The 26,379-nt window shown below is 36.3% G+C and overlaps 1 protein-coding gene across 1 annotated transcript in view; it reads left to right on the top strand.

Annotated features, from left to right (window-relative positions):
* The window catches only part of PARPBP (PARP1 binding protein), a 56,873-nt gene that overhangs the window by 18,631 nt on the left and 11,863 nt on the right, over positions 1-26,379 (top strand). The window contains exons 6-9 of the mRNA XM_075157417.1: positions 94-248; positions 15,830-16,013; positions 21,374-21,552; positions 25,916-25,997. Of these exons, the coding sequence (XP_075013518.1) occupies positions 94-248; positions 15,830-16,013; positions 21,374-21,552; positions 25,916-25,997 (600 nt within the window). The remainder of the gene's footprint in view (positions 1-93; positions 249-15,829; positions 16,014-21,373; positions 21,553-25,915; positions 25,998-26,379) is intronic.

The following is a 26,379-nucleotide window of genomic DNA, read 5'->3' as shown; positions in this document are numbered from 1 at the left end:
ACTGTTTGCAAATCTGTAGGAGAGGCGCACTTCAACATGCGTACGTTTCGCGTATATCTACAGTTTCATATTTCTGAATATTTCTCCTAATAGATGGCAACATCTTTTATCCGAACTGTAGAACTTGGAGGAAGAGGCTGTGCATCTTCATTATTTGATCCTTTAAGAGTCCATGTAAAGGGGCTTTCAAACTTTGTTAATTTTATTGACAAGCTGCAAGAAATTGTTGGTGAAATCTTAAATCCAAGGTAATCGGATTTCTGTTATATTTTTGTCTTATTGAGCTCCTTTTTTTTTTTACTTGTGCATGTGTCTCGAGGAGGGGGAATGAAAGAAAATCTAGTAATTTACTTATTAAATAATTCAGAGTACATGTTTACAACTTAAACCTTATTAGAAAATATAAATATTTGAAAAACAATTGGGGTAAGCTTATAGATTTTTGAGGTTATTCTTTGTATTAAATTTTTATCAAATCAATGTATGTATGATTATTTGGTTAGTTCCCTAGCTGTAAACGAACTTCCAAAGATTTCAGTCTTGTGGGTCTGGTAAGTACATAAACCAATAGTACTTTGTTTCTTCTTCTTCTTTGTTTCTTCTTCTGTTAATTACTTCCTTTTTGTCATTTCATTGTATATTCCCTTATATAGAGGAGTCTTTATTGCTGCTGACAAATGACAACATTGGTTATTTAGCCTTTCTTTTCTCTTCTTTTTAACTACATAAGCGAAACATAAGAATTATTTCTTAGGAAGGCTCTGGTGAAGTAACTGATTTTTTTAATGTGTTTGAAAACCTGAAGTTAGACTTTTGGGCAGGCTATAAATGTGAGATTAGAGAGAAGTGTAAGTGTAACATAGGAATGTGAATTGGTAAGTGCTGGCATTAGTACAGAGAGAAGAGCAATTTTCTTAAGCATTATAGAAGTCAGTAATTTTTTTCATTTACAATCAGTAATTTTTCTATACAAAACTTAGCAAATCAGCTGAAATAGTTCTGTCCTTGATACTAAAGAATCTTTTTTTAGTTTGAATTGAGTCTAATCCGCACAGTTGAAAACAAAATGTTTTAAGTAAACCATAAGCATTATTTAAATTACTGTTGAGATTGCATTGAAGCTGGAAGTGGGAAGTATTTCTGAAGTTGTTTTGCAGTTTTTGTTTTACTTTTTAATTCTCCTTCTTTGTTCTTCCATTTCAACATCCTGGATGCCAGAGACATGCTGTCTGTGCTGGTGATTAAAGAAAACTTTTAACTCAACATCTAATGTATGCTTTTTTCTTTATTTAAATCATATCTGGCACTATCCATTGATAAAAATGAGAAATGGAAAAACATTTATGTTCAAGAACTTACTTTTTAGAGTGGAAAGACCACTTTTTCAGGTATATACACTTCAGCAAAGTAACATAAAATGCAACATCTTGTTAATTACCCTTCTGTTTAAGGCAAGTGAGAAAAATCAGAGTGGGATAGTTGCTGGGAATTACCAGTTTCTAATTGGGAGAATTTTCAAGAGCTTGGAAATTCTTTTCAGCATTCAGCTATTTATTCTGTTGCTTTCTCTGTTGTACCTGCTATCCCATTTATTCTGGGATATAAATCTTGTTAATGTCAGGTTCTGGCATGTTCATCAGGTTGCATGTGTACATGTAGGTGTCTTTGTATCACGGACCAAGAATGGAAGCTAGCTGTGCTGTGGTGTTTCTAGTATCTCTTGTACTCTATATGGGCTTTATAACCTCACGATGTAAATACTACTATTGTTTTTATAGATTTATCTATACAGTAGCTCAGTGCTTATAGAAATATACCAATCAGTTGGCTGTCTTTGAAAGAATCTTCATTAGTATGCTGAAGTTCTCAAATATTATAGAACTAGTATACAGCTTAGAAACTGTAAGGGTCACAACATTGGTGAACAAAAAGATATTTTTCTTAAATGTTTGGTAAGCCATGTGAGCAAGGACTGTCTGTATGCCCTGCCTGTGATGTGACAGTTACTATGAATTCCAGAAGATGCAGTTTTACACAAGAAATTTCTCTAGTTCTGTTACTACCGTAATCTAAAGAGCAGAGGAAAAAAAGCAACAATGCAGCAAAAGTTTCAGTTGCTAAGTCTTTAGAAGCCTGCTGAGAAATCTAAGAGCAAATGGAACAACCTATCTGCGGTATTGCTGTTTCTCTGATGTAGAGATTAGCCAGGTCTCAGTATTTGCTATGCCACTAGAAAAATGCAGTGGTTTTGGTTGTTTACTTACTGATTAGAAGTCTGCTATTTCAGTTTCATCTTGTTACAGTGGAGATCTTATGAAACTTGCATAAAATACAAAGTAGCCAAATAAATGCCAGGTCATTGTGGAACACATCTTGAAAAGAGGCTTTCTTCATCTGCCTGAGTCAAGTTCCTTTGCTTTTGAAACCTAGAAACCGAACTGAAGATGTTGGACAGTGATGGGATGTGCTTAAGAATATTTTCAACATAGTAGGAGATATGGTGCAACCAAGTATCTGCTAACCTATGAAGAATAACAAAAATGTGTTTCTCATCCCCAAGTTATTTGGCTAAGAAAGTGAACAGTAGATGAGATGAGGGAAGGGAAAGCTGTTGAACAGAGTGGAAATTTAATGAAACTATGATGGTTTGATTCAAATATGGCGCAAAGTGTAAGCAGACCTGATAGCAGGAGAAATGGAAAGAGATAATGAACTTTGGTAGTTTCAAGGTGTATTCACTGAGCGGAATGAACATTCTTACAAATCTCTGGAATTTTGAAATAGTTCAAGTTTGCCTCTCCTCATTCTCCAGATGTTTAAGATTAGAAGAAATCACTAATCTTTCCTAAAGTTCAGGGATGCTGTAAAACTTGTAACCCTAAAACTATTTACAGATTCTGTACATGTAAGACTTGGACAATGTTTATGCAGTAGATAAAGAGCTTGGATGTTCTACTTTTTGTGCCTGTTTCTTGACAAGAAACATATCAATGTTGTATTTGTCAGTGAAGTGGATGATTATTATACACCTGAGGATCTGGAAACTCTTTTCTGTTGGTATAAGTGAAAAAGTGCAGTACTAATCCATCATTCTAGAAATCCTTCTCTTTTAGGCCAGACAATAATGCTTCTTGCATCTGGGAAGAACTTACTTATTCTATATCTGGAATGATTTTTTTTTCAAGTTCATGAAAGATGTGTGACTTAAAACTGAATGATGGGAAGGCATTTGTCGTGTTTGGTACTGCACTTCTTGGTTCATATAAAGGGGTGTATGTGTATATATATACACACACATACATATATATTCTTTAAAAGTCTCCACTGATTTTGTAGAGTAGCAAAGTTGATAGATGGGCAGTAAATTTTCGGCTTGAATTGGGCCCTGGCTTCGTTGTAAGCACTGACCACTAGGTGACACTATTGCACAGCCCACATTAGTAGCTGTTTAAATCTAAAGTTAGGTGTATTGTTTCATTCAATACATTTGAGCAAGTGTGATGCTTTGGAGTGGGACTTCATTTCAGGTCCGTGAGCAGTCTTCTACAGTCAGTTGCAGAAGTTATACAGCTTGACTTGATCATGCATGTGGATCAGTGCATTGAGCTTTCCCTTGATGGGAAAATGCTATTTCTTATGTGTTGTCTTTGTGAAGCTGTGATTGCATCTGGACATACAGCAGTATTTTGGGAGAGAAATAATATGAGAATTTATCTGGTGTTATGCTGAATGTTTGAGTTAATTGGATAGCATTCACGCAGCCCTGGAGTTTTGTGTTCTAAAGTTGCTGGAAAGTTGTGCAAGTGTGTGCAAAACACTGTCTATAGGACTCCTTAAACTTAGGATCATAGAATAATTCAGGTTGGAAGGAACGTCAGGAAGTTTTTGGTCCAACATCCTGCTCAAGCAGGGTCAATTATGGGGTCAGCCTAGGTTAATCAGGGCTTTATCCAGTCAAGCTTTGTGCAGCCTCCATCCTTGGAGGTTTTCAATCTGCCTCTTGGCAACCTGTTTCACTGCTTGAGTGTCCTCATGGTGAAAAGTTTTTTGCTTATATCAAGTTGGGACCTCTCTTGTTTCAATTTATGCCTGTTGTCTCTTTTCCTTCCACTAACTGCCAACATGAGGAGCCTGGTTCCATCTTCTTGATTACCTTCTTGTAGGTATTGGAAAGCTGTTAGTAGATCCCCCTGAAGCCTTCTCTTCTCCAGACTGAACAAGCTGTTCCCTTAGCTGCTTCTTACAGGGCATGTCTCCCTGACCATCTTGGCAGCCCTCTGCTGAACTTGCTCCAGTTTATCAGTGTCTTTCCTGGACTGGGGGGCCCAAAACTGGATGCAGTATTCTAAATGTGGTCCAACGAGTGCTGATTAGAGAGGGATAATCACATTCCTCAGGCTACTGGCTACGCTACTGTTGGTGCAGCCAAGGATACTGTTGGCCTTCTTTGCTGCCAAGGCACACTCCTGGCTCACGGTTAGCTTGCTGAACATGCACCAAGACTCCCAGATTCTTTTACATAGAGCTGCTCCCCAGCCTGTATCATTGCAAGGGATTATCCCTTTCCAAGACTTTGCATGTCCTATTGAATTTCATATGGTTTCTGCCAGCCCATTCCTCCCATCTGTTTAGGCATCTCTGCATGGCAGCTCTGCCCTCAAGCATATTGACGTTCCATCCAATTTGGTGTCATCTGCAAACTTGATGAGCATGTATTTTTATCACCAAGTCACTGTCAAAGATATTTAAAAGAAAAAAACGGGTTCCAGGTTAGGCCACTATGGTACTCCATTTGTTACTGGCCTCTAGATACAGTATAACATGTTTACTACCTTTTAAGCCTGATCATCCAACCAGTTTTTAACTCATCTGGTTGTCCATCCAGACTGTAACATTAAAACTTGTATGTTGACAGTATTTTCTGACAGTGTTGAAAGCCTTCCTACAATCAAGGTAAATGGCATCCACCATTCTCCCCTGGTCTGCAAAGCCAGTCGTTTTATTATAGGAGGCATTCAGATTGGTCAGGCATAATTTACACTTGATAAATCCATGCTTACAGTTACCAGCCACCAGCTAATCCTTCATGTGCCCAGAAATGTTTTCTCAGATGACTTTTTACATTATTTTCTTAGGGAACAAGGTGAGGCTGATGAACCTGTGATTCCCCAAACTATCCTTTTGGTCTTTTTTGCAAACATTTGCTTTTCTCCATTTGTGAGGGACCTCCCCTGATCACCATGGCTTTTCAAAGATGGTATAGAGTGCCCTTACAAGGACATCAGCCAGTTCTATTAGTGTTCTTGGATGCAGTCCATTTGGTTCTATGGACTTATATGGGCTCAGTTCTGTCAAGTAAATCCTGACTTGATCCTTATTCACTGCTGGCAGTTCTCTGAAAACTTTCTCTAGTCAGATGCCTGGGAGACCATGTTGGTGAAGACTGAGGCAAGGAAGGCATTGAGTTTTATCTGTGTCTACTGTTGCAAAATCTCCTGCCTTTCAGCAAATGTCCCTAATTTTCTTTGTCTGGCCTTTTAATGCAAAAGTGGCAGGTGAAGCTACTTATCTCAACTCCAGCTGAGCTTTGGCTTTCCTGACAACATCCTTGACAACATCTGGGCAATTTTTCTAGTATATTTCTTTGTAACCTGTCCCTTCTTCACCATCCTGTGTAAAGCCTTTTTGCATTGAAGCTCTGTCATTAGTTCACTGTTCAGCCAAGCTGGTCTACTGATATTTCTACATGTTTTCCTGAGTATAGTGGATGGACTGTTCTTGTGCTTGTAATATGCTATCATTAATAACATGTCAGCTTTCCTGAGCTCCTTTGCCTGCTTAAATTTTCTCACATGGGATTCCATGTACCAGTTCACTGAATAAGCTGAAATTTGGTCTTCTAAAGTCACAATCTGTACTCTGTTACTTGCTTTCCTAGGATCTTGAACTCCAATACTTCATGATTGCTACAGCTGTGGCTGCCATTGATTTTATTTTTTTTCTCCACATCCCTGACCAATTCTTCCTTGTTAGTGAATAGCAGACCCAGCTGTGTGTAACCCTGTGTGTTGCCCATCCAGTATCCCTGACACCCTCTAGAAATCTTGACTGCTTGCATCCCATTGTGTTGCTCTTCCAGCAGATGTTGGGGGCGTGGTGGTAAAGTGCCCTGTAAGAACCAGAATCTGTGATACAGAGCCTGATGAGAGTTGCTTTAAGAATACTTTTCTGTTTCCTCATGTGTGTTGGGTTTTCCATAAGAAATGCTGACCCTGATTCACAGGCTCTCAACGAGCCTCTTGTCTGTCCAATAGAAGAGCTCCTCCATACCTCTGAGCTGCTACTGCATATAGAGGGCACTCCCCCACCTTGTCTTTCCTGAAGAGCTTGTTGTATTCATCCTTTGCAGCACTCCAGCTGTCAGGGTGTCCCACCATGTCTTGGTTATTCCAATGAAGCCGTAGTTCTGTAACCATGAGGAGCTTATATTCCTTCTAACTTGGTTTATTGTGTTTTACTGGATCAATCTCTTTACACTGTTTTAGAGTATTTGCAATGTGCTGTTTCTCAGTAAAATGCTGAGAACTTAGACATTCTAACCTTAGTTTCTCAACTCATAGCATCATTGAAATGAAGAATATTTTGGTGTTTAAATATTTACAGTGAAAGTTACTGATTATATAGAATGACCCAAATTAACACTACGTTACCATTCTACCATGTTAACAAACATTGTGCTTGTGACTTAATTAAAAATGTTGTTGTGTTTTGAAGAAATAGAAAAATATCAGAAAGGCTTATGTAAGAAAATAATTATTTTGTAAGAAAAAAAATAAGGTTTAAACCAGGCTCTTCAAAATTTTTTCCTGAAAATGCTTGCTACTTCAAAGACTAATGTGCTTTAACATAATTTTGAAATAAATTATCTGCTTTACCTACATTTTTAACTTTATAATGGAAATACTGATATATTTTAATCTGATTGTCTTAATTTAAACTTAATGTTGAGAATATTTTAAAATATATTTAGGAGTAAATGATTTTTAAAATAAATTTAATTGTTGTTTAAATTGGATTTGCCAGAAAATAGAAAACTCCGGTTGAAAAGCTGATTTTTTGAGGATAAGTCTGACTTAAGACATCACAGTTGAAGTGTGGTATCTTAAGTGCTCCAGTTGTACAATACTGCATTTAATTAAGTTCTGATTTTTTGTAATTTGCTGTCCCTTTCCTTAACTTCCTAATTAGGCTGGTGCTGGAAAATACACTGACCATTATGTCCTAGATATTGAAATTCAAGTATAGTCCCTTAATTAAAAAGAAGACATGGAGGCTGTGATTCTATAGGACTTTTATATCAGTGCTGGACTGAAAAATCTTACCCTTATGCTGTCACACAGATATCAAACTACTAGTTCATCTATTTCCATGGCCTCCCTTTAATCCAGATTTGAGAAGTGGTCTGGCAGCTCCCTGCCCATAATTCCAATCCTGATAACTTTCAGTAAATTGCAGGAAAGTGATTATGTCTAGATGGAACTATTAAGTTGGATATTTTATGGTGGAACAATGGAACTATAGCATAGAACGCACATGGCTGCTCATCAAGAATCTTATTCTAAGAAGAATACTTGTTTAGTTTTATAGTAGCTTCGTCATCGGACTTGAGGAGCCTTGCTTGGTACGGAGAATATCCAAAATTAATTTTCGTGAGAGCAGACACTGGCAGAACACCAACTTTGTTTTTTGCAGTAAGTTCTTGGGAAGGTACCAGATCTTTTAGATGGTGGCACTTCCTGAGGAAGAGTCACTCTGATTTCTTCCACCAAGCTAAAAGATAGAAATTTTTGGCAATACAGCAAAAGTGGCAGCAGCAACATGGAAAAATACTTAGCAACAGGATTCTTTTTTGCTGTGCTTTTATTGTGGATCTAAACTGCAAAACTCCGAAAGGCCTAAGGTAAGGTCTTCACCTAATATTTAGTTCTGTATGGTTTAAAAAATTAGAGTAATAATGCATGCGTCCATTGTTTGAGGTGGAATTTTTGAGTACTATGAGTGTTTTGATATAGTTACTTTTTTCTTTTACAGATATATTTAAAATCTAGATAAGTTCACTGATACAATTTTATTGTGGAAATTTTGAAATCTAAATTAACATGAACTGGTTTTTTTTAGATATATGCATGTAACATAATTAGAAAAAACATTGGGTTTGGTTTAGAGGCACAGTTACTGCTCTGTTAAGAGCATTTGTATTTTGTATTGTTTCTTAGATAAATTTTGTCCTGTTCTTCTACCCAAGCTCTAGTTGACATCCTGCTTCTTTGCTTTTGAGAATAGAATTAGATTGCTACTCTCTTCATATAGTTCTAAATTCAAAAATTGGATAATTCTTCAGTTCTTATCAAGTTCTAAAACAGTTTCCGAAATCCGTAACAAAGAAAAAGGCTGTGATCCCCTCCTACCCCATGATCACTAGGTGTTTGTAATCTGTTTTAAGACGTTTGTTCCCACTACAAAAGTCAGATAGCTATATATTTGTCATCTATTTTTTACCTCTGTTGGAGAAGTTGAAATGAATGAATAAAAATGTTGACCTTTGCATAATAGAATTTTGATATATTCTTTTCTGGTTTTGGAATAAACTTCAGGAGTCTGTTCTGCTTTTTATCAGGTTTTGAATATTGTCCATATCCTCAACTTTTTTTTCTTCTGTATGCTACTTTAGTCTTCCACAAAAGATGCATTTCCAGAAAATAAATAAAAGTGCTCCTGCATCATATTAACTTTGTACACTAAGGCCCCAGTTCTGTAAGAAGAGCTCTTGCAATGTCATTTAAATTTTAGGTAAGCAGAGGAGGTTGTTTATGTGATAACCTCTCAGTAGGAACAAAATAGACAAGGCATGCAATTAGTTTCTTATAAATTAGTTACCTCAACATAAGAAAAGACAGTTTGATAAGGAAAATGAGATAGAAATAGATAGGACTGGGACACATGAAAGGCGAAAGGGTTCAAGCGGGCACAAGATCTGAGAATATTTTTAGTAAAAGGAACCAGTGACAGAAGATATGATTTATACAATGCCTAGTTAACAGGTAGAGTTTTACAATGTACTATTTTTTTAAAAACTCCCTTTAGAAGCACTGATGCAAATAAGGCATTTTTAGCATGTGGTTAATTTTATCTTCATGTAGACGTCTGTTTTCCTCTGGCTACAAGACAGTTGAGATGCATCCCACCTGAACTGTCTGCTCCTCTTTTAGTGCTGGTTCATATTGAAGATGGTAAGCCATTCCTTCTTTCAGTTGATCTAAAATGTTTGGGAACTTGTTAATTAAAAAAAAAAAAGTTAACTGAACATTGTCTGTAAAACTAAACACTTAGAGGCTGCGAGTGAAGTCTTAGTTCAGTCGCCTGAGATACATGTATTAACATAGTCTTTAATTGTGTAGTCACATGCTTTCCCCTCACCTACCCACCTGGCAGTCCTAGCTTTTGTGGACAGGAGATAAGTGTAAATTGAGGCTGTGTAATGGAAGATGGAAGATTTGTTGGACCCTCTCCAACTCCAGAAGCAAATGAGGAATAGTGCAGCCATCAAAGCAGGGAAAGGGTGCTTGGTTTTAGGTCTCTTCTGCTCTGGACTTACAATGGAATACTGGACAGACATGCTGATGGTCACACTTGGACTTTGCTTAGTCCACTCAGTGGAAGATCACCACTGTACCGTTGGATCCAGGCTTCTGTGTCTGAACATTGCCTGCCAGACGGAAGGTGGTTGTTTCTAAAGGGTTGGGTTTTTTGGCATTTATAATTACTCTGATGGATTTTCTTTGGTTATTTCTATCACAGATAAAGATAGCAGTGGATTTTCTAGTTGAGGTTTCTTTCAGTTCATACCTTTTGAACGAAGAAATATCCTTGCATATGACTTTGAACAGAATATCATATTATTAGTGTTTTAAAAAAAAATTGCTATTTTACAACATCTGTCATAGTGGTAGCTGACAGTTGTTTACTGCTAACTGGATTTGGTAAGAGTCGTCCTTCAATATGATTTAAAAGACCATGGATGTGAGACTGAAGCACTTTATCCTAGAACATTTCATCTCAGCAGCCTATGATCTGAATGAAACATTAGAGAAAGCTTGTTAGCAGTCACCCTGACTGGAAAAGGGACAAGTCTCTCCAGTTCTCTATTGCCTTAGGCAAATGGCATTGCTTTGTTTAATGTATCAAGTTCATTCTTGAATTCAATTAGGTTTCTTGGTCCTCTTTCAGAATTTAAAGAACTAAAATTCTTAACTTTTGCTGCTGTAAAAATTATCTGAAGACAGATAACTTTGCCCATGTAATTCCATATTCAAAACAAACCTTTGCTGCCCTTCTAGCTTTTAAGAACTGTAAAGTGGATAACCGTTTTCAACCTTATTTCATTCATATAAACATTTTTTTTCGAGTACATGCCATATATTTTGAAGTTCACTGATTTTCTACATAATAGAAACCTATAAAAGAGCAATATCAGAGCAATCTGGCATAGGGTCTCCTTTTTGAGGGGGGAAAAAAAAACAAACCCAAACAACAAAAACCAAAAAACAACAACAAAAAAAAACCCCACCACACAAAAAACCCCCCACCAAAACACCACAAAACAAACAAACAACAAAAAACCCCTCCCAAACAACAATAAAACCCAAAAAACCACACACCCCCAAAAACCCACCAAAATGCCACCCCAAAACCGCAAACAAACAAACCCCAAAAAACCCAAGTTGCATTTTTACCACATTTTCCTTTTATCTTCATGCTTTTAGATAATCTTTTTAAACCTCACTAAAAATGAAGTCCTACTAGTGGATCTGAAGTTGCTCAGGTAACTTATTTGATTGCTTTAAGTAGAACTATTATATTTATTGTTGAATTAGTTTATAGTTTTATCTTCAAGATGGTTATTTATTAAGTTGTTTTTTGACCCAGTGAATTGTCTTTTCTGGGAAAAGGATGATACTATTTTTACCACAGAAAGGACTCTATAAACATGGACAGAGCCCTAGCCATCTCCATTTGTGCGCTAGATGGCATATATAAAGAGATTAAAAGAATGCCTCGCTTACTGAGGCTGGCTTGACTGTACTTTTTGAAACTGCTAGACATGGTTAGTTAGGGCTTTCTGTAGAAAGCTTTGAAATATTCATGAAAATAGCACAATTGAGGTGGATTCAACATTTTATAGATATATTCAAGACTAATAAAACAAACCTCACAACATAACTTATTTTGTTATATCATATCCTGGTGTAAAATGGCATAAGCTGTGGTACAGTGTTTCAGTACTAATCCACACACATTAGATCAGCATTTTATGTTTTGGCCTGTTTATATAAATTCTAGTTGAAGTATGAATAAACTTTTCCTTTTCTTTGCTCCAGTTAGTACTGTGTATATCTGATGGGGGACTGGAACTCTTTCCTGGAAAAGAAGAAGGAATATGGGGAGAAAAAGAGATTAAATGAACTTTACTTCTAATAGCAAATATCCTTAGTTGGCATTGGGTAGTAGAGGCAAAAAAATAAACATAGAAAATGTTTTTATCACAGTTTTATTTTTTTTCTCAAGCTACGAGGTAATCGAGTCACATACAGAGCATAGCATTTAAATTAAGGGCATAATTATCTTAACTGATGCCCAGTGCTATATGTATAACAATACTTTTTTCCACCATACATACATGTATATGTATGTAAAATGTGTGGAAATGATAATGATGTAGATAAGCTCAAGATATCTGTAGACAGACAGGACTGAACCTGGCTTTCAAAGATGGCTTCAGTCAATGCCTTCACCTGCTTGTTTGTCTTGGAGTGCTAGGTTCAGCACAGTATTTATGGAACAGATACTACTCATTTAATACAATGCTTTTCTCATTTGAGGGTATTATTTTGGAAAGTGTCAGTTTAGGGCTGAGGGAAATAAAGCAGTTTGGCAAGAAGCATCAGGAGACTTGGCTACACTTCCTATATGCATCTCTGAGGCAGAACTTTTCTTCAGCAGTGCTCTCTTCTTACCTCTTGACAACTTGCACTGGATGATTTTTTCCCCCCCCCTTGAACTTTTCCTTCTCTTGTGGTTAGACTGAATTGTGGTTTTTGGAGCAGACGTATACAAGCATCTTTTTTTTTCCCTCCTTTTTTTTTTTAAAAAAAAACCCTATCCTTTCTAAGATCTGAACGGTTCTTGACTTGTGTGCAGAGAGACTTCACATGGTGACTTTTCTTTTGGCTAAGTGCATACATTGTGCTTAAATTTGTGCAAAGCACAAGTTTTTCTGTTTAACCAAGCCTGCAAATCTAATGTGAATTGAATAATCTTTAATCTGTAAAACTTCAAGCTGAGAATTGTGTGGAAATATTTGGTTTTGACCTGGAAAAAAGCCAAAAAAAGTTTCAAGTTAACTTCAGGTTTTCTAAGTTATTTATGGGAGTCTTTTTCAGCCAGAATAAGCCAAAACAGCGAGGTCTCTGGCCCAGTTCCCTGCATGTATTTTAACAGGAAACAATATAAACAAACTAGTTTTCCTCTGACTCAATTCCTATTCTTACCTAGCTCTGCCCACTTATTTTATATTTTGTATGAATGTAGACACGCAGAGTTTCATTTGTTGGAGGTTTTCCGAACTAGAATTCTAAAATTCATCTTCAGAATTTAATGTGTACAAAATATACTTTTCTTTCAATTTGCAAGGTATCCTTTTAAGGTAAGTAGGCAGGAGCATGGAGGAAGCCAGTAAGCATGGAGGAAGTTTGAAAAATATCTCACTCTTGGCTATGTCACATGGAGTAATAAAGCCATTGCCATTGCTTTGGGGTTTTTTGGGCAGAGCTGTGATTTGCAGCATCATAGATGTGTCTAAAAAATCTACCGTAGGTGCTGATAGCACCTCGAGTTCATGGTGTGAATAAATATGGAGGTGTTTTGTACAGTCCATGGTACAGTTAAATCAAAACTATTGGTGTCTGAGCTAGACAGACTGATGTTAGGTTACACTCAACATGCCACATTTCTGCTTTGATTTGGACTATAAACCTAACTCTTAGAGGAAAAAAAAAAGTAAAACTTCAGTAATTCTGCTGTTAAAGGCAAGATTTAAAGGCAAGATTTAACAGGCTCCCTTTTTAGGGTTGGCCATGCTATCCAATTATTAGATGTTGCAGGAAAGTGGCTAATGTTTCTTAAAGTCTGAAAAAAGAAACTGTAGGTTAATTGGAAAGGGAAGATGGATTATTGCAGTAGATCATGAAGCAGATTGACTGCAAAGTAAAAATTTTTAGAGCAGGAGTTCAGAATGAATAGAATTGCTTTTGCTGCTTTTGCCTGACATTTTACTTAGGCTTTATAAAACTTTAAAAAAAAAAAAATCTGTCAAGAAATCAGTCTTATAACTGAACTTATCACAAGCATATCTAGCTTCATGGGATATTTTTTGTCAAAAACATGGTAACTGGAAGGCTGGGGGTTTTTTGCTTGTTTTCATTTAATTTTTTGAGTCACTACTGACACCGCAGAGAATCTACGTTACTTTAAGGTTATGAAATGTGATTGTACAACTTCAGAAGAAGGATCCACAAGCACAGGATCTTGTTTCCAACACTGGCAATAAATACATTACTTGTAAGAACAGAGAAAATGTTTATGATACTTCTCCTGAGTGCTGTCTCAGTCTCTAATTTCAGTTCAGGGTATTTTCTGAACACAGAGTTTGACCTATTTTTCTTGGGAATCAGTTTTTTTTTTTAAAGAATGGGTCCTTTGTGCCTCTTGTTATGATTTTAATTCTTCCTTTTTTCTTACATGTGTTATCAGCTGGTATTTAAAGGTGAAAATAAATCTGTACATGAAAAAGTAAAAGAGGAGGGAATCAATTAAAAAACCCTATAAATTAGAGCTAAAAATAAAATATAGACTATGACACTGAAAAGGTTGAGGAAAATAAGTAGAAAAAGAATGAAATTGAAGACAAAATTCCACAGGGAAATAAGGAAGTCCTTAAATATATGTGATGTTAAACAGAAGATAAATGATTGCTTAGTGGGGTGAACGAAATCTTGATTATAATCAACTTTGTTCATCCGGATGATGGGTTCATGTTCTGGGAAGACTGGAGAATTGATGATAAAGTTTCCAAACAGCATGCAACTTCAAAAAGCTTTTGGGAAGAGATGCATTATGATGTAGGAGAGCTGAGTAGTTCTTGTAATGCTTTTTTTTGTTTGCCCAAACTCAAGCAATTATAAAACATACAGTTTTTCACTTAATGTTTTGTGTAGGACAAAATTATTAAGCTTTTAACTTAAGGGGTTTATTCTGTCTCTCACTAAATCTTCATTTGCTGTCTCAATACAGGTTTTTGATCATCTCTGAGAAGAACTGTGATCCCCTACCTAATTTACTTAACCTGGCTCATAGTCATAGTTTATAGTAGTACCTCATGGCTAGCGATTCCTACCTTTGTACCTCCGTATGGCTTTTGCACCTACTCACCACACATTACACTTGCAAAATGAGCAATTCACTCCTAACTCTTGGATTTTCCATTCTTGTGATGGGACTATGCTCACTCTCATTACAAGCTTCAAGTTATTTTATTTTATTAATTTTGAGCAGCATTGTTCAGGGCAGCACTTTCAACCCCTGCGTGGAAAGATGCACTTATAAATGGCCAGTGGAATTCTTGGAATTGTAACTGCTTCTTCTCATTCCCAAGGTCTGGGTAAATCAAGGTGCACTGTCACAAGAGCCTCAGTCCCTGTAGCCATTTTTTGGACATAAGATCTTTGGGTTTTCTTGTCATTCTTAAAAAATTGATTTTTTTTACATACTTGGGATAATGCGGTCTACCTGGCAGCCTGTTATATTTCCATTTTTATAAAACATGTGGATCTTGCAAGTCTGAGGGAGCAAGACATGGGGTAGTTCACTCAAAACTGCCAATTGGAGCATCATTTGTACAACTGTAACTACTAATCACTCAAGAGTTTCACTGGGGAGAGACCTGGTAGTTCTAATCCAAAAGTGATCCCAGAAGTAGTCTATCATACATGCAATGTGGATGGTTCAAGGTACAGGACCATGAAATGAAATTAACAGTCTAAACATGGTTCAGGTGCACTCACAAATGCCTTCTTATTATTCTATAACAAGAGTTGAAATAAAGCCCCTAAATCAGATTCAATTATTTATATTTTGATGTCAAACTGCATGGACATTTCATAATTAAACTACTAAGTTCTTTTCTGTAGGCATTTTTTCTAGTTGATGAAAAAAGAGATTAATAGTATGTGCTTTTATGGCAAACAGTGATGTTCATCTAATCTAATTACTATCTATTTAAATAAAATCGAAAGCAAATTGGTATTTTGAAGCACTTTCATGAAGCATAAAAGACTCAAAAATCTAATAGGCTGTTAAATTGGAATGCATGTTCCAGTGAAACATTTTGTTTACACTTAACAGCTTGTGAGCAAAACAGTAACTGTAGGTTTAAAGAAAGTACTTTTCTTTGAACTTTTATGGAGAAGTTAGTTTTGTATCGCAGCTCAGGGTATTACTAACTGCTGAATTCATTACCTTTCCTTACAATCTTTTTTTTTTTTAGCAAACTATTATGTTAGACAATACTTCTACACTGCTGTTTGATTTAAAAGATCAAAGCTGTTCTCTGAAGAGTTTTGATTAACTGTGAAGACTGGCTATATTCAACACTAATAGGTATACTAAAGTGCTGCCAAGATTAACGTGGAGATGACCCAGTGCCTATTTTCAGAATTGCAGGGGGGCAAATTCTGTCAACAGTGAAGATGTGTTTGATAAAAGGCCGAAGCAATGGGGATCCTTTCTGTCAGGCAGTAGAGGAAGTTGTACAAGATTTGGATTTGAAGATTAAAAATATTATCGATTCTCAACATGAAGTCTTGACTGCCAGCACTACTGGAGTCAGTCCAGCACGGGTAATGGGGACTTCTTTTGTTCTTTTTACTATTTAGCTTTACAAGAAAGCAAATCTTTTGCCTGTTTTGTTTCTTTTTTATTTTCTTAGGGACTTTATATAGAGTATTATCTTTTCGTAGCAGTACAGAGTAGTGTCATTTCCTCTACACTGTGGTTTTAAACTTGTTGAAAGACTTATACTTGAGGATTACAGTGTGGATTTCCAAAAGCTGATTTACTTAAACTGAACTTCTTACCTCAAAATTGTAAATAAAATACTCTTTAAAACTTAATTTTTTCGTGCAGTTGTTACAGATGTAGAAACTTTAAGCTGTCAGATTTGCCACTAATTTCAAGGCCATAGAGCTATAACAAATTTCCAAACACAAAGTCATGAAAGTGGAATTAAGATTTGAGAACATGTATCAGTAATTTTGATTAAAAACACAGGGTTTAATTAGCTCAGCATCAAGTACTTCTAAGGGTAAGGCATTCAAATTAAGGTTAAATATGAAAGAAGTCCACAACATGGTGAAATGTGAAGTGGGAGGGGAATAAAAATAAAACCCCAAACAATCAATGTGTAAGTTTTTCTTTTATTGTTTCAAGACAGTAATGAAACTATTAATGATTTTAGTTTCATGGAAGGAATCAGGGTATTTAAAGTTCTTTAAGTCAGGCGTAGAGAGCAGAATACAGGCTTTCTATTTGTGGTTTCTGTACTTAGAATCTATTCAGGTTTATATTATGATCTTTTTCATGATGAAAACATCAACCAGCTTTAATTATTTTATTTTACATTGTAGATTATATAAATGTAGATTATATAAAATATCTAATGTTATGTATTTTTGTCTAGGAAACTTTTTAAAACTTAGAGAAACTTTGAATGTGTGTACTGTTAGAATGCTTTGTTTTGTGAAATCAATGGAATTACCCCATGGTAAAATAAGATTTTAAGCAAATTCTAATCAAACTTCCAATATGATTTTTCTTTTCTATGAGAGCTAAAACCAGCCTAGTTAGTTAAGTGGCTAGTTAAAGTGGTTTAATTGTGTGTTTCCACTGAGCAGTTGGAATATATATTTCATCCTCATTTTGCTGTTTCCCCTGAATCTTTCATCACTGTACTTCCCTGTTTCCCTTTTATATCCTTCTATATCTTTTTCTTCCCCATCTGAAAAATTGATCACTGTTATCAGTTCTGTCTTTATTTAGCTACTTGTGTTACTGATAAAATTTTTAAAAATTTAGATCATTATAAGCCAGGTAAATCTATTTTAGTAAAACGTCATTCTTCAGAGAAATTCACTAAAAATGTGCTTTTCCAAAATGGTTCATGTTTCTTATTATTCTCCATAGGTCAAGTTCATAGTCTAATGACTCTGTAGAAATGTTTACCAGTATCCTTGTCAAGGCAGAAGATAACAAAGATAGTTGTATCCTGATGTTGTTAGGAAATGTGGTTAAATACTTAATCCCATTGAGAGCAATATGAAGTTAATATTTTTCTCAAAATGGGTACCTGAGGGCAGCTTATGAACTTAATTATATTTCTGTGAGTCTGTGGTTCTATGTTGAAGTTTTTGCCAATTCTTGAGTTTAAGTTAATTGATGGCTGGAACATCCCACCTACTTGTGGATGGGCAGATTCTACTATAGTTCTTCTCATTAAGGAATCTTGAGTACGTAGCAGAGGATGCTGGGCTTTAAGCTAATCCTTTTCTCCATACTCACTACAGTACATCCATACTCGCCACAGTATGGATGTAACTGAGAGCCATCAGAGATGACTGTAGTCTGGATGTGACTGATGTGCCACTTGGCTTGACAAATCTAGTGCTGTATTTGGTTTACATGGCAAGGTTTTGGTAGCGAGGAGGGCTGTAGGGGCGGCTTCTGTGAAAAGACACCAGAAGCTGCCCCCATGTCGGACAGAACCAGTTCTAGCCAGCTCCAAGTCAGACCCACCGCTGGCCAAAGCTGAGCCAATCAGCAATGGTCATAGCGCCTCTGTGATAACATTTAAGAAAGGGTAAAAAATGCTGCACAACAGCAGTTGGGAGAAAGAAACAACTCTGCAAACACCAAGTTCAGTGAAGAAGGAGGGGGGAAGAGGTGCTCCAGGCACCAGAGCAGGGATTCCCCTGCAGTCTGTGATAAAGACCATAGTGATGCAGGCTGTCCCTCTGCAGCCCATGGAGATCCACAGTGGAGCAGTTATCCACCTGCAGCCTGTGGAGGACCCCACACTGGAGCAGGTGGATGTGCCCTGAGGGAAGCTGTGACCCTGTGGAGAGCCCACGCTGGAGCAGGTTCCTGGCAGAAACTGTAGCCCATGGAGAGGAGCCCACACAGAAGCAAAGTTTTCTGGCAGGACCTGTGACCTCATGGGGTACCCATGCTGGAGCAGTCTGTTTCTGAAGGACTGCATGCTGTGGAAAGGATCCATGCTGGATTCTTGAAGAACTACAGCCTGAGGGAAGGACCCGCACTGGGGAAGCTTGTGAAGGACTGTATCCCATGGGAGGCACTCCAACACAGGAGCAGAGGAAGACCATGAGGAAGAGCGTGAGGAAGAAGGAGAAGCGGAGATGAAGCATTAGGACTGACCGCAACCCTCATTCCCCATCACCCTGTGCCACTCAAGTGAAGGAGGTAGAAGAGTTGGGAGTGAAGTTGAGTCTGGGAAGAAGGGAGGGGTCTTATTCTGACTAATTGGCAATGAGTTACATTAATTTCCTTAAGTCAAGTCTGTTTTGCCCATGATGGTAATTGGTAAGTGAACTCCCTGTTCTCATCTTGACCCCATCTTTTTTTGGGGTCTTTATGAGCTCTTCATCATATTTTCTCTCCTTGTCCTGTTGAGGAGGGGGAGTGATAGAGCAGGTTGGACACCTGGCAACTAGCCAAGGTCAACCCACCACAGTCCTTTATGGTGCCCAATGTGGGGCTTAAAGAATTAGAGATAAGGACAGTAACTGGGAGAGGTAACGGGCAAAATGTGGACTGAACATCGCTAGAGAGTGGAATAAGTGTGAGGAATTTTTGTTTTTGTAATTGGGTGGAGTGTGTGAAATTGTCTGTCTTTGTCGGTGTTGTGATGATGCTATTTTGATTTTGGTGTGGGGAATTCTTTTTGTTGATGTAAATGAAGTTTGTGAAGATTGTGTGATGAATGTATATTTTAATGATAATTCTAAAACGTGATTCACAGAGTCGAGGGGTGGAAAAGGGAGCTTAGACAAATGTTAAGAGGTTGATATCAAACTGCCTATTTCAGTGGAGCTTGGTGTGGAAGAACATTTTACTAAGCTTATAGAGGGGTAGGTTACCATTAATAATTAAAAAACAAACCAAACAAAACCAAAAAAACCCCGTAAGTTTTCCAAATGAATTTGAGCTGTATAAAAAATTTAGAGCATCTGTATTGTTCCATTAAGATCTCGGGACAGCAAAGATTAATTCTTTGTGCTGTTTCACATATAGCTTGGGTTTTTTTATTGTCTTTAGTTTTTTACTTTATAAAGAAGCCCCCAAACCCTGATGCTATAATTTTTCAGAAAGATTGTTCTATGTTCAGAATAAGTTCTGGATTTGTTAGGATGTTATATTTTTCCATATGTAAGAGATTGAATCATTTCTTTGAGTGCAAATTTAAAATATGATCTTAACTATAGAGCTGAAAATGGTGCCTCCACTAGCTCCTGGAAAGGCTGCTTCCTCATAAAATGTACCTGAAAAGAGTTTCTTTGTTAGAAAAATATCTGCTTTTCTCCTGGCAGTGGCAGTTTTCTTCCATCATTGCTCAGTTTTCCTGCAAATACCTGTTTTATAAGAATCTAGAGCTCCAGGAAAAGTTATTACTTTACGCAGCAGGAAGCACTACTTTGTGTTGAAGCCTGCACGAGTGACTAATAGGAATTATGATTAATTTCTTCCTGAGAAAATTACTCCTGTAAATGGAATCTGGCTGGTGTTTCTGGAACTAACCAGAATAGTCTGAAGTAGCTAATGGTCACTACCCTTAAAAGACAGATCAACTATTTTCTTGAAAAAATAATTTGAATCATGATTTTAAGCTTACTAATAAACAAGATTTTTATGGCAGGGATTGTTGTCTTATTGGGCCTTGGACAATAGGATTTCAGTCCATGGTTAGTACACGAAGTCACTGTTGTTGTAGTACATGAGATTTCTGAAGGTCATCTTTTGGTAGTTAGGAGGTTATGTTGTATTCTAAAGATTGTTTTTTTTTTTTCTTTGTGTATAATCAGTCAAGATAATGCCAAATTTGTACTTTTCTCATTAAGACAAATTTACTGTGACACACATGACATTTTATAAAAATCTATGATGTGATGATGTAATGACTGAAGAGGTTCAGAATAAATTTTGAGGAAATTAAATGGTACTGAAATAGGCCAATTCTATAAAGCTAAGTAACAACCATTTCTGTAATTGCTATTTCTAGCTATTGATTATAACTTATAGTAACTGACTGACATGTGTTGCTATGGTTTCTTGAAAGCTACATACACTAATTGATGTAATCAAATAGAGAGAGAAATAGAATTTGATCTTTTCAAGACTGTGTTTAAAAGCAGTTAACTGATTAGATAAATGCAGTTCATTGCTTGTCCTGTCCTTCTGAACAAAGTCAGGCTATTCAATGTTTCTGTGTATTGGTAAATAAGAAAGCCTATAGTTTTTAAAATCCACTACTGTGTATTAAGCACTAAATTTCTCTGTGGAACTCCTAGTACTTTTAAAGAAAAATAGCAAACTTGTAATTCTTGCAGTCCCACCCCATAGTGGCTATGGAGTTCTACATCTGTACTGCTGACTGTAGCATTGAGCACTTCCAGATGTGGATTATTATTTTCTTTAAGGAATTCTTTATTCTTGTGGAAAATCGTGAGGAATTCATCCTGTTCCAAACAACAGGAGGTTGTGCCAAGTACCTCTGTTGTCAAATCTTGATGGAAATCTCACTTTTAACCAACTGCTTTAGCAGATTCAGTTAGTCAGAGGAGTTGGACTTCACCAGAATGTGTTTGTATACCCTGTAGCACTCAAATTGATTGTGATAAAATAATGTTAATTTCTGCTGCATGGTTTCATCACAGATTTGTATATTTATCTGTGTGACTTGCTTATCAGTGTATACCTCCAGCTGGCAGTGATCTAAACTCTACTAATTGCTTGGGATGAGGAAGAAACTTTCCCATGGGCAGGTTCCCCATAAATGCTTACTGCGAAAGGGAAGGAGGGGATTCTCACGCCTTGTGCTGATATGGGTTGCTTTTGGAGGTGAGCTATTGGTCTGGCTTGCTGACCTTTCCTGTTGTATGTTCCTTTTAATTTTATTTACTTTCAGCCAAAATTGCATTCTATAAATCATGGCACTGTGTATTGTGGCAGAGATACTATAAAAGTTCTACTAGTTCTTCTGGATGAAGCAGCTGTCAATCCTCCTACTCAGAACAAAGCAGAACTATTATATGACGATGAAAGCTTAAATTTGCTTGGAATCATCTCTGTTTTCACACTCTTCAGGTGAGTACTAGAAGGTTTTTTGTGTTTGTGTTGGGTTGGTTTGTTAGCCACAAAGCATTGATATTACTTACACAAAGCAAATGACCAAAATGCAGTCTGTTGTGAGGTTAGGTGTAAAGGGAAAGCGTTCTTAGAACGGTCTCAAGTTCTCAAAAGTATTCTACCTCCTCATTCGCATTTTCTGTATCTTCAAGATACTTTTGTAATATGGACTTTTTGAGCTAGTTCATTTCTGGGCTGCACAAAACCCATGAAGGAATATCCTTTGCAACAAACCTTCCAAATACTCATCTCTTAAGTTGAGTTTGAAGTCCTAAGTTCAAATACTGTCTGTTCGTAGCTAATTAGATTCAGTTTGAAGATGCCTCCTTCTTCTAACTATGACACGAGATTTTTGGATTATATCCTGCTTTCTTCCTACATAGTAGTTATCTTGTGGAGACGGTTTTAAATAGTTTTTCATTTCATGATCCACCGATCGGGATAGTATTGCCAAAGGATGTTGAAACAAATTCACATGCATGAAGATTTATTAGTAGGGTCTGTAGCTGATGGCATACATTGACTCTAATGGCAAAAGTTGCATTTGGGGAAGAATAAAATCAAAAGCAGAGAGAGAGGGAGAGAAGAGGAAAGAAAAAACTCTCCCTGGTGGCCAGCTGGGAAGTAAAGCCGCCAGGGTTCCCAGACAAGCATCCTTTGTAGTACAGTGGTTGGTTCCCCAATAGTGCTTTTCCCAGGGTAACTATATTGTCTTCATAAGGACCTGCTCAAACCCTTTATTGGTTGTCCCTGCTTTTGGTGCCTTTAGTGGTGATTGGAGCATCTGTTCATCAGGGCAGGGGCTGCGTGGCCAGTTGCTTATTAAGCTCTGTGCATGCACATTTTTGGGTTCCCTAAGATAAAAGAAGAGCTACAATGAAAAGGGTAGGAAAAGTGGTGAAGAAGGGGGTGTTTCTTATGCTTGTGGCAGTTGTTTCCCATGACCATAACAACACCTATCAGAGTGTGCAGGTGCAAGGCTGTGAGGATAACAGCAAGGAAAGAGAAAAACAGTGATAGGTCCTAAATTGGAAGATGAAGGATCCTAAAAGTTGAAGAATTTAAGGGTTCCATTAGATTTATCGTTTGACCTCTTTTATGAAACCAAAGGAACAAGCACATTCTAATAAAACTTAAAAAAAATTAGTTTCACTTATAAGAATTCTAAATAAACCTGTAATAATTTTTAATGTAAAAGGCAGCTTGTTAGAACATATTGTGGAATATTTCTTTCACCTCTCAAATATCTGTGGATAGCTGTAGCTATATGTTTCTATTTCATTATGTAACAAGCTTAAAATAACCCTGATTTCAGTCTTGTATTTTTCCATTACTTCACATTCAGGAAAATTGATCCACATTCCTTTTGAAATTGTTTCATTAACTTAATAAACCTCACTGTGGTTCTATTTTTATCAGAATGAAAAGGAGCTTAATCAGATTTAGGTTAATGCTCTGTGTGAATGGAATCAAGGCCCACCTGAATTCTTCTGAATTAAACACTGCTATTATTCAGAGATAGAAATGTTGATTTTTTTTTTTTTTAAAGTAACTCTTGATTTTAAAATGGGTTTAAACCACTTATTTCTGAATAAGTGTGCCCACTGAGTGCTTTGGTTTCACTTACCTCACTGGTTTTTCAGCTGAATTAATTTTCTTTAATTTTCCCCCAAAAGATAAGACATTTGTTTGATTTAAAATCTTCTTGGTGTAGGTGTAAGCAGGTACTGCTATCTGGAAATTTATATTGTAATCTAGACAAATCTTATGTTTTCCATAGTAATTCTTAGTGGTCAATTTGTTTTAGATTTTATTTTCCGGTTTATAATTTTTTAAATATTGGCTGGGTGCTTCCATTTAAAAATTTGATTTAGAAGTAATTTATTCAAAGTATTGAATTTATGATCCTAAATAATTATTTTAGGAATAAAAAAATTTGCAAAAACTGAAATGAAACTTACAAACAATACCTGTTCTCAATTTTTATCAAATCTTTGAATTCTGCGTTTCTCTAGCAGCTTTACTGTAAGGCTCTAATAGCTTTATAAATGCTGAACACCTTAATACTACATAGGATAGTAGCTAAGGTGTCACTCTGATTTGCATCAACGTACAGGCACCTTTATGGTACAGCACTTTTTTGTTAATGCTTATGTCTCAAATATTTGATCTAGAGTGTTTGCACTCTTTTTGCCAATCTGTTGTTAATAGTAAATCTGGAACAGTTTACAGGATAAATGGCAGTACCTTTGGCAGTAAATGTCACTGCAGTTTTTAGCTTCTTTTTGCTAATCTGATTCTGTGTATCAGGCTGTTGGTCACCTCATGTGGTAGTTGTTTTATTTTTTTTGATCACATGGTAGTTATTGTTTTGAGGTTTTTCACAGTGCTTTTTGTTATTTCTAGAGACTTCGTTACTGAAGAATCCCAAAATATGTTTAAAGTTTGTGAGTAGTTTTGTCTGGGTTCTGGTCAGTTTGAGAGAGCACTGTTATTTTTCAGGTGAAGACTGAGGTTAAATGACAGCACCTATTTTTCAAAACTTCAGCATTTCAGGAATTTTTCTTGCTTTGTTTTACTCTTAATAAACTTCTAGATCAATTGGGTAGATTTATCTCTCTGCACTGGAATCCTGCAAAAAAGCTGCTGCTGAGAAGCAGCTATTGTGTTGTTTAACTTTTTGTTGGCTTTCTTTAATTAAAAATATTTTCATTGTAATTTGTGAAATGCATGTGTCTTTAGGAACTGAAAATGTAAGCGCTGACAATGCATCCTCAGTGTTTTAGAACATCCTTACCAAGCTGAAGTTTTTGTTACTTAATCTGTCCTTTAGTATATCTGTCAAATATTTTCCTTCTGTAAGCACGTCATTTCAATCTTCTGGAAAATATTCTTTTTAAATATTCATTATAGAAGTTCAAATAAAGTTCTCTTGCTATGTTGAAGCTGCATGCAAGGCAGAAGAGTGCTATTTTTCCCACAGCATTTTTTTAAGCAAACATAAAAATGTAGTGATGATATTGAAATCAAAGTAAGGTGATTCTGATATAATTAATGATATTATTTATGTTTTAGAGTTAAATTTTGCATGACCATAGATTAAGTATTTTCATAACTTTTTGCAACAAAGGTTCTCTTTTTCTGGTTTTGCAGGTTCAACAGGTATTGAGGGTTTGGGGCAACTTTTTTTTTGCTGTTTTTTGTATCACTCCCATCATCTTCCTGTCCTATTAATGTTAAAGCCAGTCATTACTTCGTGCTCATTTCTTTTCTTGCTTTTTAAAATTTCATTCTATTTAAGGAGTACCTATGTTGATCTGGTGTACAAAACAAAGAATCTCTTGAAAACCCATTTCTGTGGGCACTGAAAAGGAAACTAACCTATCCATGTACTGGACAAGCACTGATGATTTAATCAGTTGCTCATCCTGAGGAATCATCAGTTGTTGGAAAAGTGGGATGCTGAAAATTTTGTCATTACAGGTTACAAAGAGGACTCATGAGCCAGAACAACCAAACAGCCATCTCATGAGCGTAGATGGGAGCATGCTGAAGCTACATATTTTGGCAATTTAAATAGCAAAAACATTGCAAGGTCCTGCAGAAATTTTGCACCACAGACAAATAGAAATAAATAAAATAAAGAATGAGCTAAATAAAATAAATGTTAGTTATGGGATAATTGAATAGAATAGGCTAAATAAATAAATAAATAATTTTTGAAAAAAGTGTCCTCATATACTCATGGCAAGCCAGTGTGCATAAACAGAGAAGTTATTATTTACAGATGCACAGATTAGTTCTTATTTCAAGACCAAAAGAATCCCCTCTTATATGCATCAATAATTTTTTGCATTATATGCATAAAAATTTTTCATTTATGTACGTAACTATTTACATACTGAAATACAGGAGTGTGTGGAAGCATTTGTTTGTGTGAGTACTTCTATTGAAAAGTCCGTAAATATGAGGAAAATTTATTCTGGATGTCAACCAGAGTGCTGTTCAAGGGGGTGTAAGTAGAATGGTGACTTGGTGACGTATTGCCAGCGTTGCAAATAATAGTGCTGTGGCTGCAGAACTACAATATTGTAAACATACTGCAAAATGATACCAGAAATTGGAACTGTAGGTTTGGTTTCATTATGCTGTCTTCAGTTGTCACAGTACATGTGGTTACCTAAGAAGGGAGAAAATAAAGTAAGGCTTAAAGAATGAAGATACGTGCCTTCCTGTTTCTGAGGAACTTGGTATGGTAACTATTTTTCTTAACTAATTGCTTTTACATGTTCTAAATACTTCTTACCTCTTTTTAATATAGATCTCCAGCACAATCCAATGGATCTTCTCCAAAACCTCTTAGACAACGTATTCAGAAATCTATGGATGAAAAAAAAATTAAGGTATTGTGTAGGAATTGCTGTGCGACTATAGATGCACTGAAATAATAATGCTAAAATGAAAATAACAGTGTTAAAATTCTCAAATACTTGGCTGAAATGTATCCTATAGCTAAAGAAATGTAATTGTGATTAACTTATGGTAATTGGCCCAACTCGAACAGTGTTGTAATATGAATGGAAATATCTAAAACCCCAGAAGAGAAAGGCTTTAAACTTCCTAATGAAGATGTCTTAATGGAGATATACTGAGTTCATCTAATCTCTTCATTTAACCACCTGTGTATTTCAGGACTATAGAAATAAAACTGAAGCTATGTGAAAACAGAAATAAAACTGAACACAGGCACCTGAGTTCAGTTCTGATAATATAGGCATTCTAAAA

This window comes from Calonectris borealis, chromosome 1 (assembly GCF_964195595.1).
Source record: "Calonectris borealis chromosome 1, bCalBor7.hap1.2, whole genome shotgun sequence".
In the NCBI taxonomy this organism is placed as follows: domain Eukaryota; kingdom Metazoa; phylum Chordata; class Aves; order Procellariiformes; family Procellariidae; genus Calonectris; species Calonectris borealis.
This window is presented reverse-complemented; position numbering and strand designations above follow the sequence as displayed.